Genomic DNA, 21132 nt, shown 5'->3' with positions numbered 1-21132 from the left:
AGGACGTACCGGTACCATATCAATGTGGAGCTCTATTTAGGACGTACCAGTACCAGATCAATGTGGAGCTCTATACAGGACGTACCAGTAACAGATCAACGTGGAGTACTATATAGGACGTACCGGTACCAGATCAATGTACAGAGGTACGAGATATTTGAGGTAGACATGTACTTGAAGGGTCAAGTGACTAGGCATCAGGATAGAAAATAATAAGAGTAAAATAAAGAACAGAGTAGCAGCAGCAAATTATGAGTGTAGAAGTGTGTGTGTGTGTGAGAGTGTGCGTATGTGTGTGTTTGTGTTGTGTCTGTATGCATATGTGTGTTAAGTGTCTGTGTGCATATGTAGTGTACAGTATGTGAATGCGTGTGGGTTTTGAGTGGGAGTGTCAATGTAGTGTGCATAGGGTAAGCGCAAGATAGAGTCAGCAGAGCTACTTTGGGTAGCATTAATTGACTATTTAGCAGTCTGCACCCCCACAACCCCCCACCCTCCCCCACATCCCGCCGGGCTATGGAAATCAGCTCTCTTTTGCGTTAAAAACATTGTTTGTGGGCCTTTGGAGCTGCGTAAGGCTTTTACGTTTTGTTGTGTGTTTGTTCTATTATGTGTGGCTGTTATTATGTTGATGTTTTCCACTTGACAAAGTTTACAGTGTAGACGTGCGTACTCACTGACAGGCAATGTTAGTGATTCAAATGAACATTGTAGGTGTCCCACAGTATCACTTGTTTGAATGTGTTATTTTTTTAATGAGAATCGTTAGTGCATCACTGTGGTCTTGATCATGTCCATTCCTGAGGTGATATTTTAAATATTTCAGAAACACTGTTTTGGAAAGAATTGGCACAATACCTCGACGAATAATCTGGAGACCATATTCAGAGAGCAGAAGAAAATGCGATAGAGAGATCGAGAGGGAGAAAAAGGGGAGAGAGAGAGAGAGATAGAAAGTGAGAGATTATACTCTTTTCAGACAGAATATTTGGTATATTACCAGTAAAAAATATAATTCAATGTTAACATGACCTCCTTTCAAACAGCCCCTTATTTACATATCCGTGGGTGACTGGAAAATTGGGAGGGGTTGGGGGGTGTTGTTAATCCATGGGAGCTGTATGCATTTAAAAGGAGGGATGTGTTAAATAATGGAGGTATTCATGACTTTACCTGCAAAAAAGTAGCGAACCAGTCACACAGACAAGATACCTGTATTTTGGTTACAGGGTCTGTGCAAATGCAGGAATCATGACCAGGTCTTTAGGTGGCTTTTAATTTACAATGTTTTTTTGTTTTTTTACCGCCTACCCCTTTAAGATACACCAAAATGCTGGTATAAAAAAAGCAGGCATGGTAAATGATTGGGATTTTGGTCTCTTTGTGAAAGGGATAGACAGAAAGATAGAGAGATAAAGAGAGAAAAGGAAAGAGAGAGAGACGTCGAGGGGTCTCTTATCTAGATGACGTTCTGTGAGAGCCAGCAGCAGGAGTTGAATCAGTTGGTTTTAGAAACCAGGCTCCGCTCCCTCTCCTGCTCCAGGCCACATTGGTTGATGTGAGAATGACACACAGGGAGAAGAGAACAGGAGAAAACCAGTCTCCCTCTCCTGCCTTCGCTCCGCTCGACCTGCACTTGTAACCTGTTACTGTCGCTGGAGAGGAGAGCAGAGCAGGGGAGGGAAAGGGAAGAGGAGAGGAAGCGAGAGGAAAGAAAGGAGAGATGAGAGCAAGGAAAGAGAAGAGATGTGGGAGGAGAGTAAGGGAAGGGGGGGGGAGTAGAGGAGAGGAGAGCAGAGGAAGGCAATGGAGGAGTGGAAAGGGGAGAAGAGAGCAAGGGAATAAAGGAGATGGGGGATGAGAGAGCAAAGGAAGAGAGGAGAGGAGGACAAAGGGGAGAGGAGAGGGGGAGGAGAGCAAGGGAAGAGAAGAGAGAAGAGGAGGGGGTGAGGGGACGAGAGGAGATGAGTAGGCTGGAGGAGGGCTGGGTATAGTTATTCTCAGCGTGGGAGTGTAATGTCGCCTGCAACACAAGTGCTACTGTCACAGCTGAGACTGGGAGCACACACACACACACACACACACACACACACACACACACACACACACACACACACACACACACACACACACACACACACACACACACACACACACACCCACACACACACACACACATGCACGCACGCACACACACGTACACGCACGCGCACGCCAACGCACACGCACGCACACAAACACACACACCACCAACAACAACAGTTCTAACACAACCTACAACAGCCTGGGACAGCCAGCGCAGGAAATTTACAAACTGCATAGTTATGGCAATGATCCCAGTCAACACAATTATCACCTTCACAAGAATCATGATCAGAGCAGAAAAATCACACCCACAAAACAAGGTTAACAGTCAGAGCAGCCAAATCACAATGTTAACATTCAGATCAGCCAAAACACACCCACAAAACAAGGTTAACAGTCAGAGCAACCAAATCACACCCACAACACAAGGTTAACAGTCAGCACAGCCAAAACACACCCACAACACAAGGTTAACAGTCAGAGAAGACAAAACACACAGCTACAGTATCTGAGCTATCATAACCAGACCAATTTACAGAATATTTATATATATATATTGTTTGTATATTATATATACAGTACCAGTCAAAAGTTTGGACACACTTACTCATTCAAGAGTTTTCCTTTATTTTTTACTATTTTCTATGTTGTAGAATAATAGTGAAATCATCAAAACTATGAAATAACACATGTAGAACCATGTAGTAACCAAAAAAGTGTTAAACAAATCAAAATCTATTTTATATTTGAGATTCTTCAAAGTAGCCACCCTTTGCTTGGATGACAGCTTTACACACTCTTGGCATTCTCTCAACCAGCTTCATGAGGTAGTCACCTGGAGGTAGTCACATTTCAATTAACAGGTGTGCCTTGTTAAAAGTTCATTTGTGGAATTTCTTTCCTTCTTAATGCATTTGAGCCAATCAGTTGTGTTGTGACAAGGTGGTATACAGAAGATAGCCCTATTCGGTAAAAGACCAAGTCCATATTATGGCAAGAACAGCTCAAATAACAGAAACGACAGTCCATCATTACTTTAAGACATAAAGGTCAGTCAATCCAGAAATGTTTATTAAAGTGCAGATGCAAAAACCATCAAGCGCTATGATGAAACTGGCTCTCATGAGGACCGCCACAGGAAAGGAAAACCCAGAGTTACCTCTGCTGCAGAGGATAAGTTCATTAGAGTTAACTGCAACTCAGACTGCAGGCCTCAATAAATGCTTCACAGAGTTCAAGCAACAGACACATCTCAACATCAACTGTTCAGAGGAGACTGTGTGAATCAGGCCTTCATTATCACGGCTCAGGATATGACCCAGACGCAGACACAGGAGGTTGATGATTAAGTTCTCAGATCATTTATTATAACACAGGGGGCAGGCAAAGGGCAGGTCGAGGACAGGCAGAGGTTCGTAACCAGGTCAGAGTCCGACAGGTGCAGGACGGCAGGTAGGCTCAAGGCAGGCTGGAAACAGGAGACAAAGGGCTGTGAGACAGAGGTTGGATCCTAGACACATGAAAAGTGGGATGTATACGGAGGGTGTGGGGCAACAGAAGACAAACAGCAGAGAGGCTAAGAATCTTGGAGATGGGGAAGGTTTACGGGACTCCACCCAGAGGGGCAGATCCCGAGTGGACAGCCATACCCTCTGCCTGAGACTATAGCGGGGAGCAGGAGTCCGGTGGCGGCTCGCCTGTTGCCGATAACTGGAGGTGGTCTTTGGAAGGGCGGACCGGGCTCTCTTCCAGGTATGCCTACAGTGGCGGACGAACATCTGGGCCGAGGGTATGCTGACCTCTTCCTCTTGCTCAGGAAAGCTGATGTCCCAAGGAACACTCGAAAGGCGAGAGACCAGTGGACGAGCAGGGATGGGTGTTGCGAGCTTATTCCACCCATAAGAGTTGCTGGCTCCAGGTGGTGGGGTTGGCGGAGACGAGGCAGCAAAGAGCCGTCTCCAAGATTGGCTCGCTCTGACTGGCCGTTGGCCTGGAGTTGATGACCCATTGAGGGTGCAGAACGCCTTCCAGAACCGGGACAAGAACTGAGGACCGCGATCAGAGACCATGTCCACTGGAAGACGTGCTGCACCATGAGCTGGGCCGTCTCCTTGGCTAAGGGTAACTTGGAAAGGGGAATGAAATGGGCGGCCTTGGAAAACCTATCTACCACCGTAAGGATAGTGGTGTTGCCATCTGGTGGAGGGAGACCTGTGACGAAGTCCAGGGATATATGGGACCAGAGGTGGTGAGGAACAGGGAGTAGTTGAAGGAAGCCAGCCGAAGCTTGCTGCGGGGTAGAATTCTGAGCACACACAGTGCAGGCGGCAACAAACGCGGAGACATCAGGAACCATGGTGTAACACCAGGATGGCAGGCCAGTCTGGAGGAATGAGACCATTTCAGGATTGGGGAATGAGTCCGGGACAAACAGTTGGTTAGCCGGACACCCCCCAGGGTCCAGATGAGAATGCTGTGCCTCACGGACCTGGTTCTCTATGCCCCAGTTGAGTGCAGCCGCAAGACAAGAGATAGGGAGGATGGGCTCGGGGCCCGACTGTGTAGCAGCGGGGCTATAGAGGTGTGAGAGCGCATCTGGCTTCACCTTCTTGGACCCCGGGTGGTAGGAGATGGTAAAGGTGAACCGAGTGAATAGCAGGCCCCATCGAGCTTGCCTAGAGTTGAGGTGCTTGGCAGTGCACAGACATTCCAGGTTTTTGTGATCAGACCACACTATGAATGGATGTTCCACCCCCTCTAACCAGTGCCTCCACTCCTTCAGTGTTGAAGGATCGCATCTTCACTGCGAGTAGTTCTCGATTGCCCATGTCGTAGTTCCTCTCAGCGGGGTTAAGACTATTGGGAAAGGAAAGCGAAGGGATGCAGCTTTTGGTCCTGGGAAGAACGCTGGGACAGGATGGACCCAACTCAGATGTCCGAGGTGTCGACTTCCACCATAAACTGACGGGTCCAGATGGATTAAGATAGAAGCTGTATTCTCGAGGTGCGAGAATGCCCGGTCAGCTGCTGGAGACCACGTGAATGGAACCTTGGGAGAGGTGAGTGCTGAGAGGGGGGAAGCTTGGGTGCTGTAACCCCGAATGAAGTTGCGGTAGAAATGAGCAAACCCCAGGAAACGTTGAAGCTGCAACTCTGGATGTGGGTTGAGGCCAATTTACCACCGCTCTCTCACCTTGTCAGAGTCCATCTGAATATTTCCAGCAGCATTGACGTACCCTAGGAAGGAGATGGTGAAGCGATGGAATTCACCATTTTCTGCTTTAACAAAAAGCTGGAGACGTTGAATGATCTGTCGGACGTGAAGGACGTGTTCTTGAGCTGACTGGGAAAAAACGAGGATGTCGTCAAGGTAGACAAACACGAACCATTTCAACATGTCACGGAGCAAGCACATCGTTGACCAGGGCTAGCCGCTAGCCGTGTTAAAAAATGTTTTCATTTGTCTCCTTCCCATATCCGAACCAGATGGTAGGCAGTCCAACTTTGAGAAGATCGTCATCCCCCTGAAGAGACTCGAAAGCCGAGGAGATGAGTGGTACTGTGACAAAACTGCACATTTTAAAGTGGCCTTTTATTGTCCCCAGCAGAAGGTGAACCTGTGTAATGATCATGCTGTTTATTCAGCTTCTTGATATGCCACACCTGTCACGTGGATGGGTTATCTTGGCAAATGAGTCTCACTTACAGGAATGTAAACACATAAGCTTTTTGGGATCTTTTAATTCAACTCATGGAACATGGGACCGACACTTTACATGTTGCGTTTATATTTCTGTTCAGTAAAAATAGAGAGATGTCAATATATGGCTCTGGTCATAACTAAGACATAGGGTGCTGCTGCAGTACGTAGCTAAACCAGTTGAATGCTGGGAGATATAGGGGCAGGGCAGAGGCAGACGCAGCGGAAGTAGTTGGCCATGACAAGGCAAGGACACCATACTGTAGATGGTGGGTCATTAAATAATTTACTGACTGGATACTTCTGCCCGTGAAGAAGTAGAATATGTGTTGGATGGTGTCTTTTCCCATAAGAAACCAAAATATGTTGCTCTGAGCATTTGTCTGAAGTCTAATCAAGTGTGTTTGTGCATTGTGGAAGAGACTGTTGTTGTTCCCGGTTGGAAATAAAAGCGTCAGAGTATAACCTTTGATTGTGTTTCATACTTTCTGCATGTGAGATCATGCTGTTTTTTTTATTTGAGATCAGATTAATTATTGAAGCAGTTAGAGTGCAGTGGGTGGGAGGAAGAGGAGGAAGAGGTGGGGAGGGATATTATGCATTGGTCTGAAACAAAGTCCTCATGCTCTTTGTCTGTCTCTGTTTCTGCTCTGCCACGCCTCTGCCTCTCAAAATGAAGACTTACAGTGTAAATCTTACATACTCCCACTTCTGTCAATCATTTTGTAAGCCAGTAGATCTTTGAAGTAGAGTCAAGAGCGCCCGTAGGATTATAAGAATCATCATTGTTAGAGAGCAGTGTGTCCTGTTCTGGGTTAAAGGGCTGTGTGTCCTGTTCTGGGTTAGATATCTGTGTGTCCTGTTATAGGGTGCCACTTTGGGAAGTAATAGTGGTGCCAGTCTCAGTGAGTGGGGGTTCATCAGTGGGGCATCTGAGGTGCCTGACCTTCAGGTGACATTCTTCCTGAGAATCGCTAACCAGCCAGACAACTTATTTCACTCCGTGAAGGTCTATAGTATGTATGTTACTAACCACCACCACTCACTTCTTCTCTAAATGGATAAAAGTTTACATGTTTCTATCCTGAATGATGTTCCTGGAAAGAGACTTGGTAAACAAAGACCTGATAATGCAACTCATACCATGGCATTGTTGAATACCTGTTTCTGATTAGCTTGAAGGGCGTTCTACAGAGTGCATTATTTCCCTATATTGTACATTATATTTGCACAGTAGAATTCAATGGCTATAGTTCATTTTTGCGTGTTCTATGTTTGAACTGCTTTTGAACGCAAAAGTCGAAATGAAAACATTGTTGGCAATGTTGAATTCGATTTTCGTAATTGCAAGTTAGGACTGATGGGTTGGTTAGCTAAACTAGCACATTTGTTTGTTTGGTTACCACAGCAACTACTGTAGCTATCTAGTAAACTTGCTAGCTACTCCAGCGGAAGTTGAACACATTTGTACCAGCAAAATTATAATAGATGCAGTGCATTCGGAAAGTATTCAGACCCTTTCACTTTTTCCAAATTTTGTTACATTACAGCCTTATTCTAAAATGTATTCAATTGTTTGTTTCCCTCACTTAGTCCCTCGTTTGATGCACCTTTGAAAGTGATTACAGCCTCAAGCCTTCTTGGGTATGACGCTACAAGCTTGGCACACATGTATTTGGGGAGTTTCTCCCATTCTTCCAGGCAGATCCTCTCAAGCTCTGTCAGGTTGGATGGAGAGCGTCGCTGCACAGCTATTTTCAGGTCTCTCCAGAGATGTTAGAACGAGTTCAAGTCCGGGCTCTGACTGGGCCACTCAAGGACATTCAGAGATTTATCCTGAAGCCACTCCTGCATTGTCTTGGCTGTGTGCTTAGGGTCGTTGATCTGTTGTAAGGTGAACCTTCACCCCAGTCTGAGGTCCTGAGCACTCTGAAGCAGGTTTTCATCAAGGATCTCTCTGTACATCACTCCTTTCATCTTTCCTTCGATCCTGACTAGTCTCCCAGTTCCTGCCGCTGAAAAACATCTCCACAGCATGATGTTGCCACCACCATGCTTTACCGTATGGCGCTGTTTCATCAGACCAGAGAATCTTGTTTCTCATGGTCTGGGAGTCTTTAGGTGCCTTTTGGCAAACTCCAAGCGGGCCGTCATGTCCGTTTTACTGAGGAGTGGCTTCTGTCTGGCCACTACGATAAAGGCCTGATTGTTGGAGTGCTGCAGAGATGGTTATCCTTCTGGAAGGTTCTCCCATCTCCACAGAGGAATTCTAGAGCTTTATCAGAGTGACCATCTGGTCTTGGTCACCTCCCTGAACAAGGCCCTTCTCTGCCGATAGCTCAGTTTTGCCGGGCAGCCAGCTCTAAGAAGAGTCTTGGTGGTTCCAAACATCTTCCATTTAAGAATGATGGAGGACACTGTGTTTTTGTGGACCTTCAATGCCTCAGAAATATTCTGGTACCCTTCCCCTGATCTGTGCTTCGACACAATCCTGTCTCTGAGCTCTATGGACAATTCCTTCGACCTAATGGCTTGGTTTTTGCTCTGACACTCGCTGTCAACTGTGGGACCTTATATAGACAGGCCTTTCCAAACTATGTCCAATCAATAGAATTTACTACATTTGTAGAAACATCTCAAGGATGATGATTGGAAACAGGATGCACCTGAGATCAATTTCGAGTCTCATAGCAGAGGGTTTGAATACTTATGTAAATAACGTATTTCTGTTTTTACTTTAACATTTCTAAAAACCTGTTTCTCTTTGTCATTATGGGGTATTGTGTGCAGATTGACGAGGACAGTTCTTTATTTAATCCATTTAAGAATAAGACTGTAAACGTAGCAAAATGTGGAAAACGTCAAGGGGTTTGAAAACTTTCTGATAGCACTGTATATAGGCTACTAACACCATTGCCTTTCTTGCACGAACACTCACACTTGTCTTTTCTTAGTAGCACTGACTTTGCTGATAGCTGCTTTATTTGAGCGAAAATGTGCTTCCTATGATTGTGATATGTGTTTGTCTGTAAGTCACTCTGGATAATAGTGTCTGCTACGGTGGAGGCTCTGAAAGCCATTCAGTTAACCCCTGGTGCCATCGTTTGGAGTGCATTACATGGGGGAGAACATCCTAATGGAAGGGAATGTGTGAGTGGTACAATGAGCTGATCTGAACCATGTGACTAATCCAGTTAACTGGAGATAATCATCACATCAGCTCCCTGTCATACAGCAGCCCCTGGACTGTGGCGCTTTAGACTGTGTGTGTGTGAGTAAATGTGTAGTGTGTGTATACAGTATATACATGCATTATGTTTAAGTGATAATGCCCTCAAAGCCGGTGTTTGGAGGATATATTGGCACTGTGTTGTTAATCTCGGACCGGCAAACCATGCCAATATATCCTCCAAACACCGGTTTCGAGGGCATTGTCACTTTTACGGGTTACCAACATATTCAAATAATGATTGACATGTTTTCATTGAAAATGTTATTTGGATTAATTTATTCATACAATTTATCCTTCCACAATATATAATTCCGACACAAATCTAGGGTTGCTACCCAAGCCGGCTGGTCGTTCGTTCTATCGGTTCGGTTGCCAGAGACGCGGCCCAGTCGTTAATTATTTTTGCTTTAAATCTATGGACCCATTTCGTTCATTCTAAATGTTCCGTTGCCATGATGGCTGCAACGTTCTAATCCCTTGCTTGTTAGCTATCCAACTACGGCTAACACAGTCCCTTCAACCAGTGCAGCCAGAATAACAGCAAAGTAGCTGCTTTTGTTTAAGCGTTTTTTTTCGCGATTTTCTTTTTTATAGATACATCCATAACAATGAGCTAATGATGCATGATTTCCAGGACACTGCTCAGAGGAGCTAGCCAACTACACAGCTAACAACAATAACTTCAAACAGAAGCTGGAACGACAGCAAATGATTCATGATTTCGACTGGTTGAGAACAGCTGTCAGCGTGTCTGTCTCATTCTGACTCCCGACACGTTCATCATGGGACATCTGGAGATCAAATTTCAATATTGAAACAATGTTGCAAATGTCGGAAAGACAGAGAGCAAGGTTAATACAAATCTCCACTGTTGAAAACCAAATGCTAGTCTAAACAAAATGGGATATAAAGTCTAAATTATTTTTGCAGTGGAGATCAAGTTTATAAATTGCCTGGCTTGGTTGATGAGACAGTGGATTGCGCAGTCAGAGGGATCACTGAATAGGCATTTTAACTTCATAGCCTTAGCTGGTGGTAATTTGTGGAATAGACACCGGCTGGAATACGGTTTTAACTAATCAGCCTCCAGGATTAGACCCACTCGTTGTATAAGTAAGGGATAATCAACGAGGGGCTATGCGTTCTATGAAAAATAGTGTATGACGTGTAAGGTGTGTTCTGCAACGCGTTAGCAGAGGGGAACAAGCCTTCCATTAATTGCTTTATTTTCCAGAGAACACATAGAGCCATGAGTTGATCATCCCTTTTATACCATGCCTATAACATATTTGCCGCTAGAAATGTATTAATTTTCCAGTATAAATGTGACAACATCCACTGAAGTAGCTACTAGCTAGATAGCCACAGTAGCTGCCTTGGTAACCAAACAAACAGACGTACTAGTTTAGCTAACCAAACCATCATTCTAGCTTGCTATTATGAAAATCAAATTCAACAATGTACATAATGTTGTCAATTCGACTTTTGCTTTCAAAAGCAGCTACAAAATAGAACATATAAGAATGAACTTCATAGCTATTGAATTATACAGTGCAATTATATTGAGCTCTATAGGGAAATAATGCACGCATTAGAATTCCCTTCAATCCAATCAAAAATGTATATTCAACAATGCCATGGTATAAGTATGTAAATACTGTATGTGTGTGTGGATGCGTGTATTGGACCGTCAGTAAAGACACAATCACATCACAACTGTTTGTCAGATCAGAGACTATATAATGTTCGTACACACCCACACATACACACACATTCTATCTGGAGAGATTTTGCACATTGCATTCTCATTGCAGCGGCAACAGGCGATGAGAACATCCCACGACCCTGCAGTCCAGATTAGAAGGACCTTCGCTTAGCACGAGATTTAAACCTCGCTCCGCTAAACACTGCCCTCTCTGTGTGTGTGTGTGTGTGTGTGTGTGTCCCCACTAATCAACCTTTCAATTATGCTAATCAAGAAGCAGTTAGTTCATAATAATCCTCATTAAAAGCAATGCACTGAGTCAGCTGTGGTCTGAAAGGTCTGATGTTGGTCTGATGTGCCTCACTTGCTCTGCTACATGACAGTCCTTTATAATGGATGGTTTACACACGCTCTGTTATGCTGAGTTATGTAAATATATGCACAGTGAGGATGATACCAGGGCATGATGAATACGGCCGTGGTGATATGAAATGGCAGGGTAATTGTAGAGTACAGTGTGTACTAGATAAGAGTGTTTAAAGTTCAATATAAATATAAGTGATGAGTATGAATATGAAGTAGAAGGGTTCATTTTAGTTCTATATGAATATATACTGAAACGGTTATGAGACTTTAGTATAAATAGAGAGGTGATTAGTTCTATGGGAATATATACTGAAACGGTTATGAGACTTTAGTATAAATAGAGAGGTGATTAGTTCTATCTGAATATGTACCGGATGTCACGCCCTGGCCTTAGTATTTTGTGTTTTCTTTATTATTTTATCAGGCCAGGTTGTGACATGGGTGATTATGTGTTTGTCTTGTCTAGGGGTTTTGTAGATTAATGGGGTTGTGTTTAGTAGAGTAGTCTAGGTAAGTCTATGGTTGCCTAGAGTGGTTCTCAATCAGAGGCAGGTGTTTATCGTTGTCTCTGATTGGGAACCATATTTAGGCAGCCATATTCTTTGAGTGTTTCGTGGGTGAGCCGCCAGTCTGCAAGGAGCCGCCAGAGCCGCCAGTCTGCAAGGAGCCGCCAGACTGCAAGGAGCCGCCAGAGCCGCCAGTCTGCAAGGAGCCGCCAGAGCCGCCAGTCTGCATGGAGCCGCCAGAGCCGCCAGTCAGCATGGAGCCGCCAGAGCCGCCAGTCAGCATGGAGCCGCCAGAGCCGCCAGTCAGCATGGAGCCGCCAGAGCCGCCAGTCAGCATGGAGCCGCCAGAGCCACCAGTCAGCATGGAGCAGCCAGAGCCGCCAGTCAGCATGGAGCAGCCAGTCTGCCAGGATCCGCCAGTCTGCCAGGATCCGCCAGTCAGCCAGGATCCGCCAGAGCCGCCAGTCAGCCAGGATCTTCCAGAGCCGCCAGTCAGCCAGGATTCGCCATTCAGCCAAGATCCGCCATTCAGCCAGGATCCGCCAGTCAGCCAGGATCTGCCAGAGCCGCCAGTCAGCCAGGATCTGCCAGAGCCGCCAGTCAGCCAGGATCTGCCAGAACCACCAGTCAGCCAGGATCTGCAGAGCCATCAACCTGCCTGAATTTCCTCTCAGTCCTGAGCTTCCTCTCAGTCCTGAGCTTCCTCTCAGTCTTGAGCAACCCCTCAGTCTTGAGCTACCCCTGTCCCGAGCTACCCCTCAGTCCCGAGCTACCCCTCAGTCCCGAGCTACCTCAGTCCTAAGCTGTCCCTGAGTCCGGAGCTGCCCCTCAGTCCAGTGGGGCCCTTTGTTATGTTTACTAGGCCAAGGTTGGCGGCGAGGGTCGCCAATCTAAGGACGCGGAGTAAGCGGACTAAGACTATGTTGGAGTGGGTTCCACGTCCTGCGCCAGAGCCGCCACCATGGACAGACGCCCACCCAGACCCTCCCCTATGGGTTTAGGTGTGCGGCCGTGAGTCCGCACCTTTGGGGGGGTACTTTCACGCCCTGGCCTTAGTATTTTGTGTTTTCTTTATTATTTTGGTCAAGCCAGGGTGTGACATGGGTGATTATGTGTTTGTCTTGTCTAGGGGTTTTGTAGATTAATGGGGTTGTGTTTAGTAGAGTAGTCTAGGTAAGTCTATGGTTGCCTAGAGTGGTTCTCAATCAGAGGCAGGTGTTTATCGTTGTCTCTGATTGGGAACCATATTTAGGCAGCCATATTCTTTGAGTGTTTTGTGAGTGATTGTTCCTGTCTCTGTGTTTGTTGCACCAGATAGGGCTGTTTCGGGTTTTCACGGTTCTTGTTTTGTATATTGTTCGTAGTTTTCATCTTTTATTAAAGATGTATAAAGATAACCACGCTGCATTTTGGTCCTCCTCTCTTTCACCTGAAGAAAACCGTAACACTGGAAGGGTCATAGAGTATATTGCACACATTCCCACTGTACTGCGATGATGACATTAGGCCAGTCTGAATATGTACAATCAGGGTGTTTTTGGTTGCTCCTGTTTATGTATTTGGCTTGGAGTCCACTTTGAAAGTTCACACAGTGGTCAAAGATTAGTGCACTTGAATCGCTGAGGATCAAATGCAGCTGTGGGGCAACATGGCATGTTGTCATGAAAGTTAGTTTAAAACTCCTTTTGGGGATGTTTTTTGTGTATGTACGCCTTTTCTGCCAGTTACATAGCTGCATCCCTCTCCCTCTGTCTGTGTGTTTGTGCCTATGTGTGTGTGTGTGTGTGTAGCTGCCTTGGGTGCGGAGATAGAGGAGCGACTGGTGACCTACCTGCTGTCTCCAGAGCGCTACAACAAACTGATTAGACCTGCTGTCAACAAGAGCCAACAGGTCACCATCCATATACAGGTGTCCCTGGCCCAGCTCATTAGTGTGGTGAGTACACACACACACGCACACGCACACGCACACATTCGCTCTCATGCTTCTCTCTGTCTGTCTGCCTGTTGCAGAATGAGAGAGAACAGATCATGACCACCAACTGCTGGCTGACTCAGGTATGGAATGACTACAGGTTGATGTGGGACCCAGAGGAGTATGAGGGCATTAAGAAGGTCCGCCTCCCATCTCAACACATCTGGCTGCCTGACATCGTCCTCTACAACAAGTGAGTGAGCTGTGTGTGTGTTTGTGTGTGTGTGTTATGTGTAATTATAAACTGGGTGGTTCAAGCCTTGAATGCTGATTGACTGAAAGCCGTGGTATGTATTTGTGTGTATACCACGGGTATGACAAAACATTTATTTTACTCTTCTAATTACGTTGGTAACCAGTTTTTAAAGCAATAAGGCACCTCTGGGGTTTGTGGTATGTATATACGATGGCTAAGGGCTGTATCCAGGCACTCCGTGTTGCGTCGTGCGTAAAGACCAGCCCTTAGCTGTGGTCTATTGGCCACACACCACACGCCCTCGAGCCTTATTGCCGAAATATAATCCATGTTTATATATCAGACACTATGTGTTATAAATGTATGCAGTAAAAAGTACATAATTTTCTTCGAGAATGTAGTGAAGTAAAAGTAAAAGTAGTCAAAAAATATATATAGTAAAGTAGATACCCCAAAAAACTACTTAAGTAGTACATTCAAGTATTTTTACTTAAGTACTTTACACCACTGAAATACTGTATGTTGACTGTGTAAATTCCTCTGTCTGTATTCTGTCTGTACATTTGTCTATTGCTGGCAGCACTAATTCACATGTTGCCATTTATTGTCATGAATTTTGCCCTGTTGGCAGCTCTGCAGAGTGGTCCCTAGCTGGCAAAGCCACAAAGTCATAAAGTCATTGACCTAACCCTAAGCTTAACCCTAAACTTAACCACACTGCTAACCATAATGCATAACCCTAACCGTAAATGAAGACTAAACAGCTTGTATTAGTTTTCATTAATTTTTACAATACAGCCAATTTTGATTTTGTAGCTGGCCCATCTTGCAGACATCGTTAATTCTTATTCTGGGTATGTGTCAATGTACTTGGCAACTAATAGTGATTCTGGTTCTAATCTGAGCCTCAGCTAACCTAAGGTCTTCAGGACAGGAGGGAGGGCTAAAGTCAAGATGTGATTACTGTAATAATTTGGAGGGAGGGAACAGGAGACAGAGGTGAGGGCTTAGAGAGAGAGGGGATAGATGAGCACTGTTAAATCTGCAGAGAGGAGATTTGGATTATGAAACTCCTGTGTGATGTGTGTAATCAGAGGCCAGGTCAGGTGGCTGTGTGAAGTGTTTCATCAGAGGCCAGGTCAGGTGGCTGTGTGAAGTGTTTCATCAGAGGCCAGGTCAGGTGGCTGTGTGATGTGTGTAATCAGAGGCCAGGTCAGGTGGCTGTGTGATGTGTGTAATCAGAGGCCAGGTCAGGTGGCTGTGTGATGTGTGTAATCAGAGGCCAGGTCAGGTGGCTGTGTGATGTGTTTAATCAGAGGCCAGGTCAGGTGGCTGTGTGATGTGTTTAATCAGAGGCCAGGTCAGGTGGCTGTGTGATGTGTGTAATCAGAGGCCAGGTCAGGTGGCTGTGTGATGTGTTTAATCAGAGGCCAGGTCAGGTGGCTGTGTGATGTGTGTAATCAGAGGCCAGGTCAGGTGGCTGTGTGATGTGTTTAATCAGAGGCCAGGTCAGGTGGCTGTGTGATGTGTGTAATCAGAGGCCAGGTCAGGTGGCTGTGTGATGTGTGTAATCAGAGGCCAGGTCAGGTGGCTGTGTGATGTGTGTAATCAGAGGCCAGGTCAGGTGGCTGTGTGAAGTGTTTCATCAGAGGCCAGGTCAGGTGGCTGTGTGATGTGTTTAATCAGAGGCCAGGTCAGGTGGCTGTGTGATGTGTGTAATCAGAGGCCAGGTCAGGTGGCTGTGTGATGTGTGTAATCAGAGGCCAGGTCAGGTGGCTGTGTGATGTGTGTAATCAGAGGCCAGGTCAGGTGGCTGTGTGATGTGTGTAATCAGAGGCCAGGTCAGGTGGCTGTGTGATGTGTGTAATCAGAGGCCAGGTCAGGTGGCTGTGTGATGTGTTTAATCAGAGGCCAGGTCAGGTGGCTGTGTGATGTGTGTAATCAGAGGCCAGGTCAGGTGGCTGTGTGATGTGTTTAATCAGAGGCCAGGTCAGGTGGCTGTGTGATGTGTGTAATCAGAGGCCAGGTCAGGTGGCTGTGTGATGTGTGTAATCAGAGGCCAGGTCAGGTGGCTGTGTGATGTGTGTAATCAGAGGCCAGGTCAGGTGGCTGTGTGATGTGTGTAATCAGAGGCCAGGTCAGGTGGCTGTGTGATGTGTGTAATCAGAGGCCAGGTCAGGTGGCTGTGTGATGTGTGTAATCAGAGGCCAGGTCAGGTGGCTGTGTGATGTGTGTAATCAGAGGCCAGGTCAGGTGGCTGTGTGATGTGTTTAATCAGAGGCCAGGTCAGGTGGCTGTGTGATGTGTGTAATCAGAGGCCAGGTCAGGTGGCTGTGTGATGTGTTTAATCAGAGGCCAGGTCAGGTGGCTGTGTGATGTGTGTAATCAGAGGCCAGGTCAGGTGGCTGTGTGATGTGTGTAATCAGAGGCCAGGTCAGGTGGCTGTGTGATGTGTGTAATCAGAGGCCAGGTCAGGTGGCTGTGTGATGTGTGTAATCAGAGGCCAGGTCAGGTGGCTGTGTGATGTGTGTAATCAGAGGCCAGGTCAGGTGGCTGTGTGATGTGTTTAATCAGAGGCCAGGTCAGGTGGCTGTGTGATGTGTGTAATCAGAGGCCAGGTCAGGTGGCTGTGTGATGTGTGTAATCAGAGGCCAGGTCAGGTGGCTGTGTGATGTGTGTAATCAGAGGCCAGGTCAGGTGGCTGTGTGATGTGTGTAATCAGAGGCCAGGTCAGGTGGCTGTGTGATGTGTTTAATCAGAGGCCAGGTCAGGTGGCTGTGTGATGTGTGTAATCAGAGGCCAGGTCAGGTGGCTGTGTGATGTGTGTAATCAGAGGCCAGGTCAGGTGGCTGTGTGTAATCAGAGGCCAGGTCAGGTGGCTGTGTGATGTGTGTAATCAGAGGCCAGGTCAGGTGGCTGTGTGTGTGTGTAATCACACTCCTGGTACTCAACACCACCACCATGGGAGTTCTGTCCTGATCTAGTCTTTCTGGACTTTAGCTTTTATAGTGGAAATAAGGCAAATTATTTTAGTTGTGAAGAATCATGTGAAATATGGAAGTGCAATAGAATTTCTATTTGATTATATTGGGCTGACTGGTCAAAGTGTGACATGGTGAGGTTGGAACCAGGTGCAGAGAAGAGACCAGATGAGGAATCAGTGGTTAAGGATAAACATAAATACGTTACTGTGGGTTGATAGTTACAGTTGTTTGGGCATGGAGGTAGTTGTTTGGGTATAGAGCTATAGTTGTTTGGGTATAGAGCTATAGTTGTTTGGGTATATAGCTATAGTTGTTTGGGTATAGAGCTATAGTTGTTTGGGTATAGAGCTATAGTTGTTTGGGTATAGAGCTATAGTTGTTTGGGTATAGAGTTATAGTTGTTTGGGTATAGAGTTATAGTTGTTTGGGTATAGAGTTATAGCTGTTTGGGTATAGAGCTATAGTTGTTTGGGTGTTGAGCTATAGTTGTTTGTGTATAAAGCTATAGTTGTTTGGGTATGGAGGTAGTTGTTTGGGTATACATCTATAGTTGTTTGTGTATAGAGCTATAGTTGTTTGGGTGTTGAGCTATAGTTGTTTGGGTATAGAATTATAGTTGTTTGGGTATAGAGCTATAGTTGTTTGGGTATAGAGCTATAGTTGTTTGGGTATAGAATTATAGTTGTTTGGGTATAGAGCTATAGTTGTTTGGGTGTTGAGCTATAGTTGTTTGTGTATAGAGCTATAGTTGTTTGGGTGTTGAGCTATAGTTGTTTGGGTGTTGAGCTATAGTTGTTTGTGTATAGAGCTATAGTTTGGGTATAGAGCTATAGTTGTTTGTGTATAGAGCTATAGCTGTTTGTGTATAGAGCTATAGTTGTTTGTGTATAGAGCTATAGCTGTTTGGGTATAGAGCTATAGTTGTTTGGGTATAAAGCTATAGTTGTTTGGGTATAGAGCTATAGTTGTTTGGGTATAGAGCTATAGTTGTTTGGGTATAGAGCTATAGTTGTTTGGGTATAGAGCTATAGTTGTTTGGGTATAGAGCTATAGTTGTTTGGGTATAGAGCTATAGTTGTTTGGGTATAGAGCTATAGTTGTTTGGGTATAGAGCTATAGTTGTTTGGGTATAGAGCTATAGTTGTTTGGGTATAGAGCTATAGTTGTTTTGGGTTGGAAGTAGTTGTTTGGGTATAGAGCTATAGTTGTTTGGGTATAGAGCTATAGTCATTTGGGTATAGAGCTATAGTTGTTTGGGTATAGAGCTATAGTTGTTTGGGTATAGAGCTATAGTTGTTTGGGGTTGGAAGTAGTTGTTTGGGTATAGAGCTATAGTTGTTTGGGTATAGAGCTATAGTTGTTTGGGTATAGAGCTATAGTTGTTTGGGGTTGGAAGTAGTTGTTTGGGGTTGGAAGTAGTTGTTTGGGTATAGAGCTATAGTTGTTTGTGTATAGAGCTATAGTTGTTTGGGTATAGAGCTATAGTTGTTTGGGTATAGAGCTATAGTTGTTTGGGTATAGAGCTATAGTTGTTTGGGTATAGAGCTATAGTTGTTTGGGTATAGAACTATAGTTGTTTGGGTATAGAACTATAGTTGTTTGGGTATAGAGCTATAGTTGTTTGGGTATAGAGCTATAGTTGTTTGGGTATAGAGCTATAGTTGTTTGGGGTTGGAAGTAGTTGTTTGGGTATAGAGCTATAGTTGTTTGGGTATAGAGCTATAGTTGTTTGGGTATAGAGCTATAGTTGTTTGGGTATAGAGCTATAGTTGTTTGGGTATAGAACTATAGTTGTTTGGGTATAGAACTATAGTTGTTTGGGTATAGAACTATAGTTGTTTGGGTATAGAGCTATAGTTGTTTGGGTATAGAGCTATAGTTGTTTGGGTATAGAGCTATAGTTGTTTGGGTATAGAGCTATAGTTGTTTGGGTATAGAGCTATAGTTGTTTGGGTATAGAGCTATAGTTGTTTGGGTATAGAGCTATAGTTGTTTGGGTATAGAACTATAGTTGTTTGGGTATAGAGCTATAGTAGTTTGGGTATAGAGCTATAGTTGTTTGGGTATAGAGCTATAGTTGTTTGGGGTTGGAAGTAGTTGTTTGGGGTTGGAAGTAGTTGTTTGGGTGTTGAGCTATAGTTGTTTGGGTATAGAGCTATAGTTGTTTGGGTATAGAGCTATAGTTGTTTGGGTATAGAGCTATAGTTGTTTGGGGTTGGAAGTAGTTGTTTGGGGTTGGAAGTAGTTGTTTGGGTATAGAGCTATAGTTGTTTGGGTATAGAGCTATAGTTGTTTGGGTGTTGAGCTATAGTTGTTTGGGTATAGAGCTATAGTTGTTTGGGTATAGAGCTATAGTTGTTTGGGTATAGAGCTATAGTTGTTTGGGGTTGGAAGTAGTTGTTTGGGGTTGGAAGTAGTTGTTTGGGTATAGAGCTATAGTTGTTTGGGTATATAGCTATAGTTGTTTGGGTATAGAGTTATAGTTGTTTGGGTATAGAGCTATAGTTGTTTGGGTATAGAGCTATAGTTGTTTGGGTATAGAGCTAGGGTTGTTTGGGTATAGAGCTATAGTTGTTTGGGTATAGAGCTATAGTTGTTTGGGTATAGAGCTATAGTTGTTTGGGTATAGAGCTATAGTTGTTTGGGTATAGAGCTAGGGTTGTTTGGGTATAGAGCTATAGTTGTTTGGGTATAGAGCTATAGTTGTTTGGGGTTGGAAGTAGTTGTTTGGGTATAGAGCTGTAAAGAGACTTTTAACCATCTGCATATTTTGAACAGGAGTATATTTATTGCGTAGAGCAGCGTGTGTGTGTGTTTGTGCTTAGGAGCAGAGCAATGTGATGGCTGGATTCCTCCTGACCTGCTCTATAATTGATAACACTTTTATGTATAATGTATAACACCTGCGGCCTGGTGAGAATCTAAAATCGAAATCTCAGCAGATTCAGACATGTCCTGTGACAGGGGTGTCTGATGTAGTTTCCCCCATCCCTGTCCCTGGTCCCCAAGCACAACAACCCAAATGCCTAGTCAACAACACCAGCTACCATATCTTCCTCTGTCTTCTCTTCACCTATGCTAACAGCCACCTCTCACCAATTTCTCTCCCGTGTGTTTATTTGTATGTATTTATCTCCTTCTATGTGTTTCTCTTCTTCTTCTATATATTGATCTTCTATGTATTGATCTTCTATGTATTTATCTTCTTCTTCTATGTATTTATCTTCTTCTTCTATGTATTTATCTTCTTCTTCTATGTATTTATCTTCTTCTTCTATGTATTTATCTTCTTCTTCTATGTATTTATCTTCTTCTTCTATGTATTTATCTTCTTCTATGTATTTATCTTCTTCTTCTATATATTGATCTTCTATGTATTTATCTTCTTCTTCTATGTATTTATCTTCTTCTTCTATGTATTTACAGTGCCTTGCGAAAGTATTCGGCCCCCTTGAACTTTGCGACCTTTTGCCACATTTCAGGCTTCAAACATAAAGATATAAAACTGTATTTTTTTGTGAAGAATCAACAACAAGTGGGACACAATCATGAAGTGGAACGACATTTATTGGATATTTCAAACTTTTTTAACAAATCAAAAACTGAAAAATTGGGCGTGCAAAATTATTCAGCCCCTTTACTTTCAGTGCAGCAAACTCTCTCCAGAAGTTCAGTGAGGATCTCTGAATGATCCAATGTTGACCTAAATGACTAATGATGATAAATACAATCCACCTGTGTGTAATCAAGTCTCCGTATAAATGCACCTGCACTGTGATAGTCTCAGAGGTCCGTTAAAAGCGCAGAGAGCATCATGAGGAACAAGGAACACACCAGGCAGGTCCGAGATACTGTTGTGAAGAAGTTTAAAGCCGGATTTGGATACAAAAATATTTCCCAAGCTTTAACCATCCCAAGGAGCACTGTGCAAGCGATAATATTGAAATGGAAGGAGTATCAGACCACTGCAAATCTACCAAGACCTGGCCGTCCCTCTAAACTTTCAGCTCATACAAGGAGAAGACTGATCAGAGATGCAGCCAAGAGGCCCATGATCACTCTGGATGAACTGCAGAGATCTACAGCTGAGGTGGGAGACTCTGTCCATAGGACAACAATCAGTCGTATATTGCACAAATCTGGCCTTTATGGAAGAGTGGCAAGAAGAAAGCCATTTCTTAAAGATATCCATAAAATGTGTTGTTTGAAGTTTGCCACAAGCCACCTGGGAGACACACCAAACATGTGGAAGAAGGTGCTCTGGTCAGATGAAACCAAAATTGAACTTTTTGGCAACAATGCAAAACGTTATATTTGGCGTAAAAGCAACACAGCTGAACACACCATCCCCACTGTCAAACATGGTGGTGGCAGCATCATGGT

At 44.4% G+C, this 21132-nt stretch overlaps 1 protein-coding gene across 1 annotated transcript in view; it reads left to right on the top strand.

Annotated features, from left to right (window-relative positions):
• Positions 1-21132, top strand: part of LOC110488816 (neuronal acetylcholine receptor subunit beta-2) — a 33415-nt gene that overhangs the window by 7669 nt on the left and 4614 nt on the right. The window contains exons 2-3 of the mRNA XM_021561221.2: positions 13385-13530; positions 13608-13762. Coding sequence (XP_021416896.1) covers positions 13385-13530; positions 13608-13762 — 301 coding nt within the window. The remainder of the gene's footprint in view (positions 1-13384; positions 13531-13607; positions 13763-21132) is intronic.

This window comes from Oncorhynchus mykiss, chromosome 14 (genome assembly GCF_013265735.2).
Source record: "Oncorhynchus mykiss isolate Arlee chromosome 14, USDA_OmykA_1.1, whole genome shotgun sequence".
Classification (NCBI taxonomy): Eukaryota; Metazoa; Chordata; class Actinopteri; order Salmoniformes; family Salmonidae; genus Oncorhynchus; species Oncorhynchus mykiss.
Note: the sequence above shows the minus strand (reverse complement) of the source record. Positions and strands in the feature narration are given on the sequence as shown.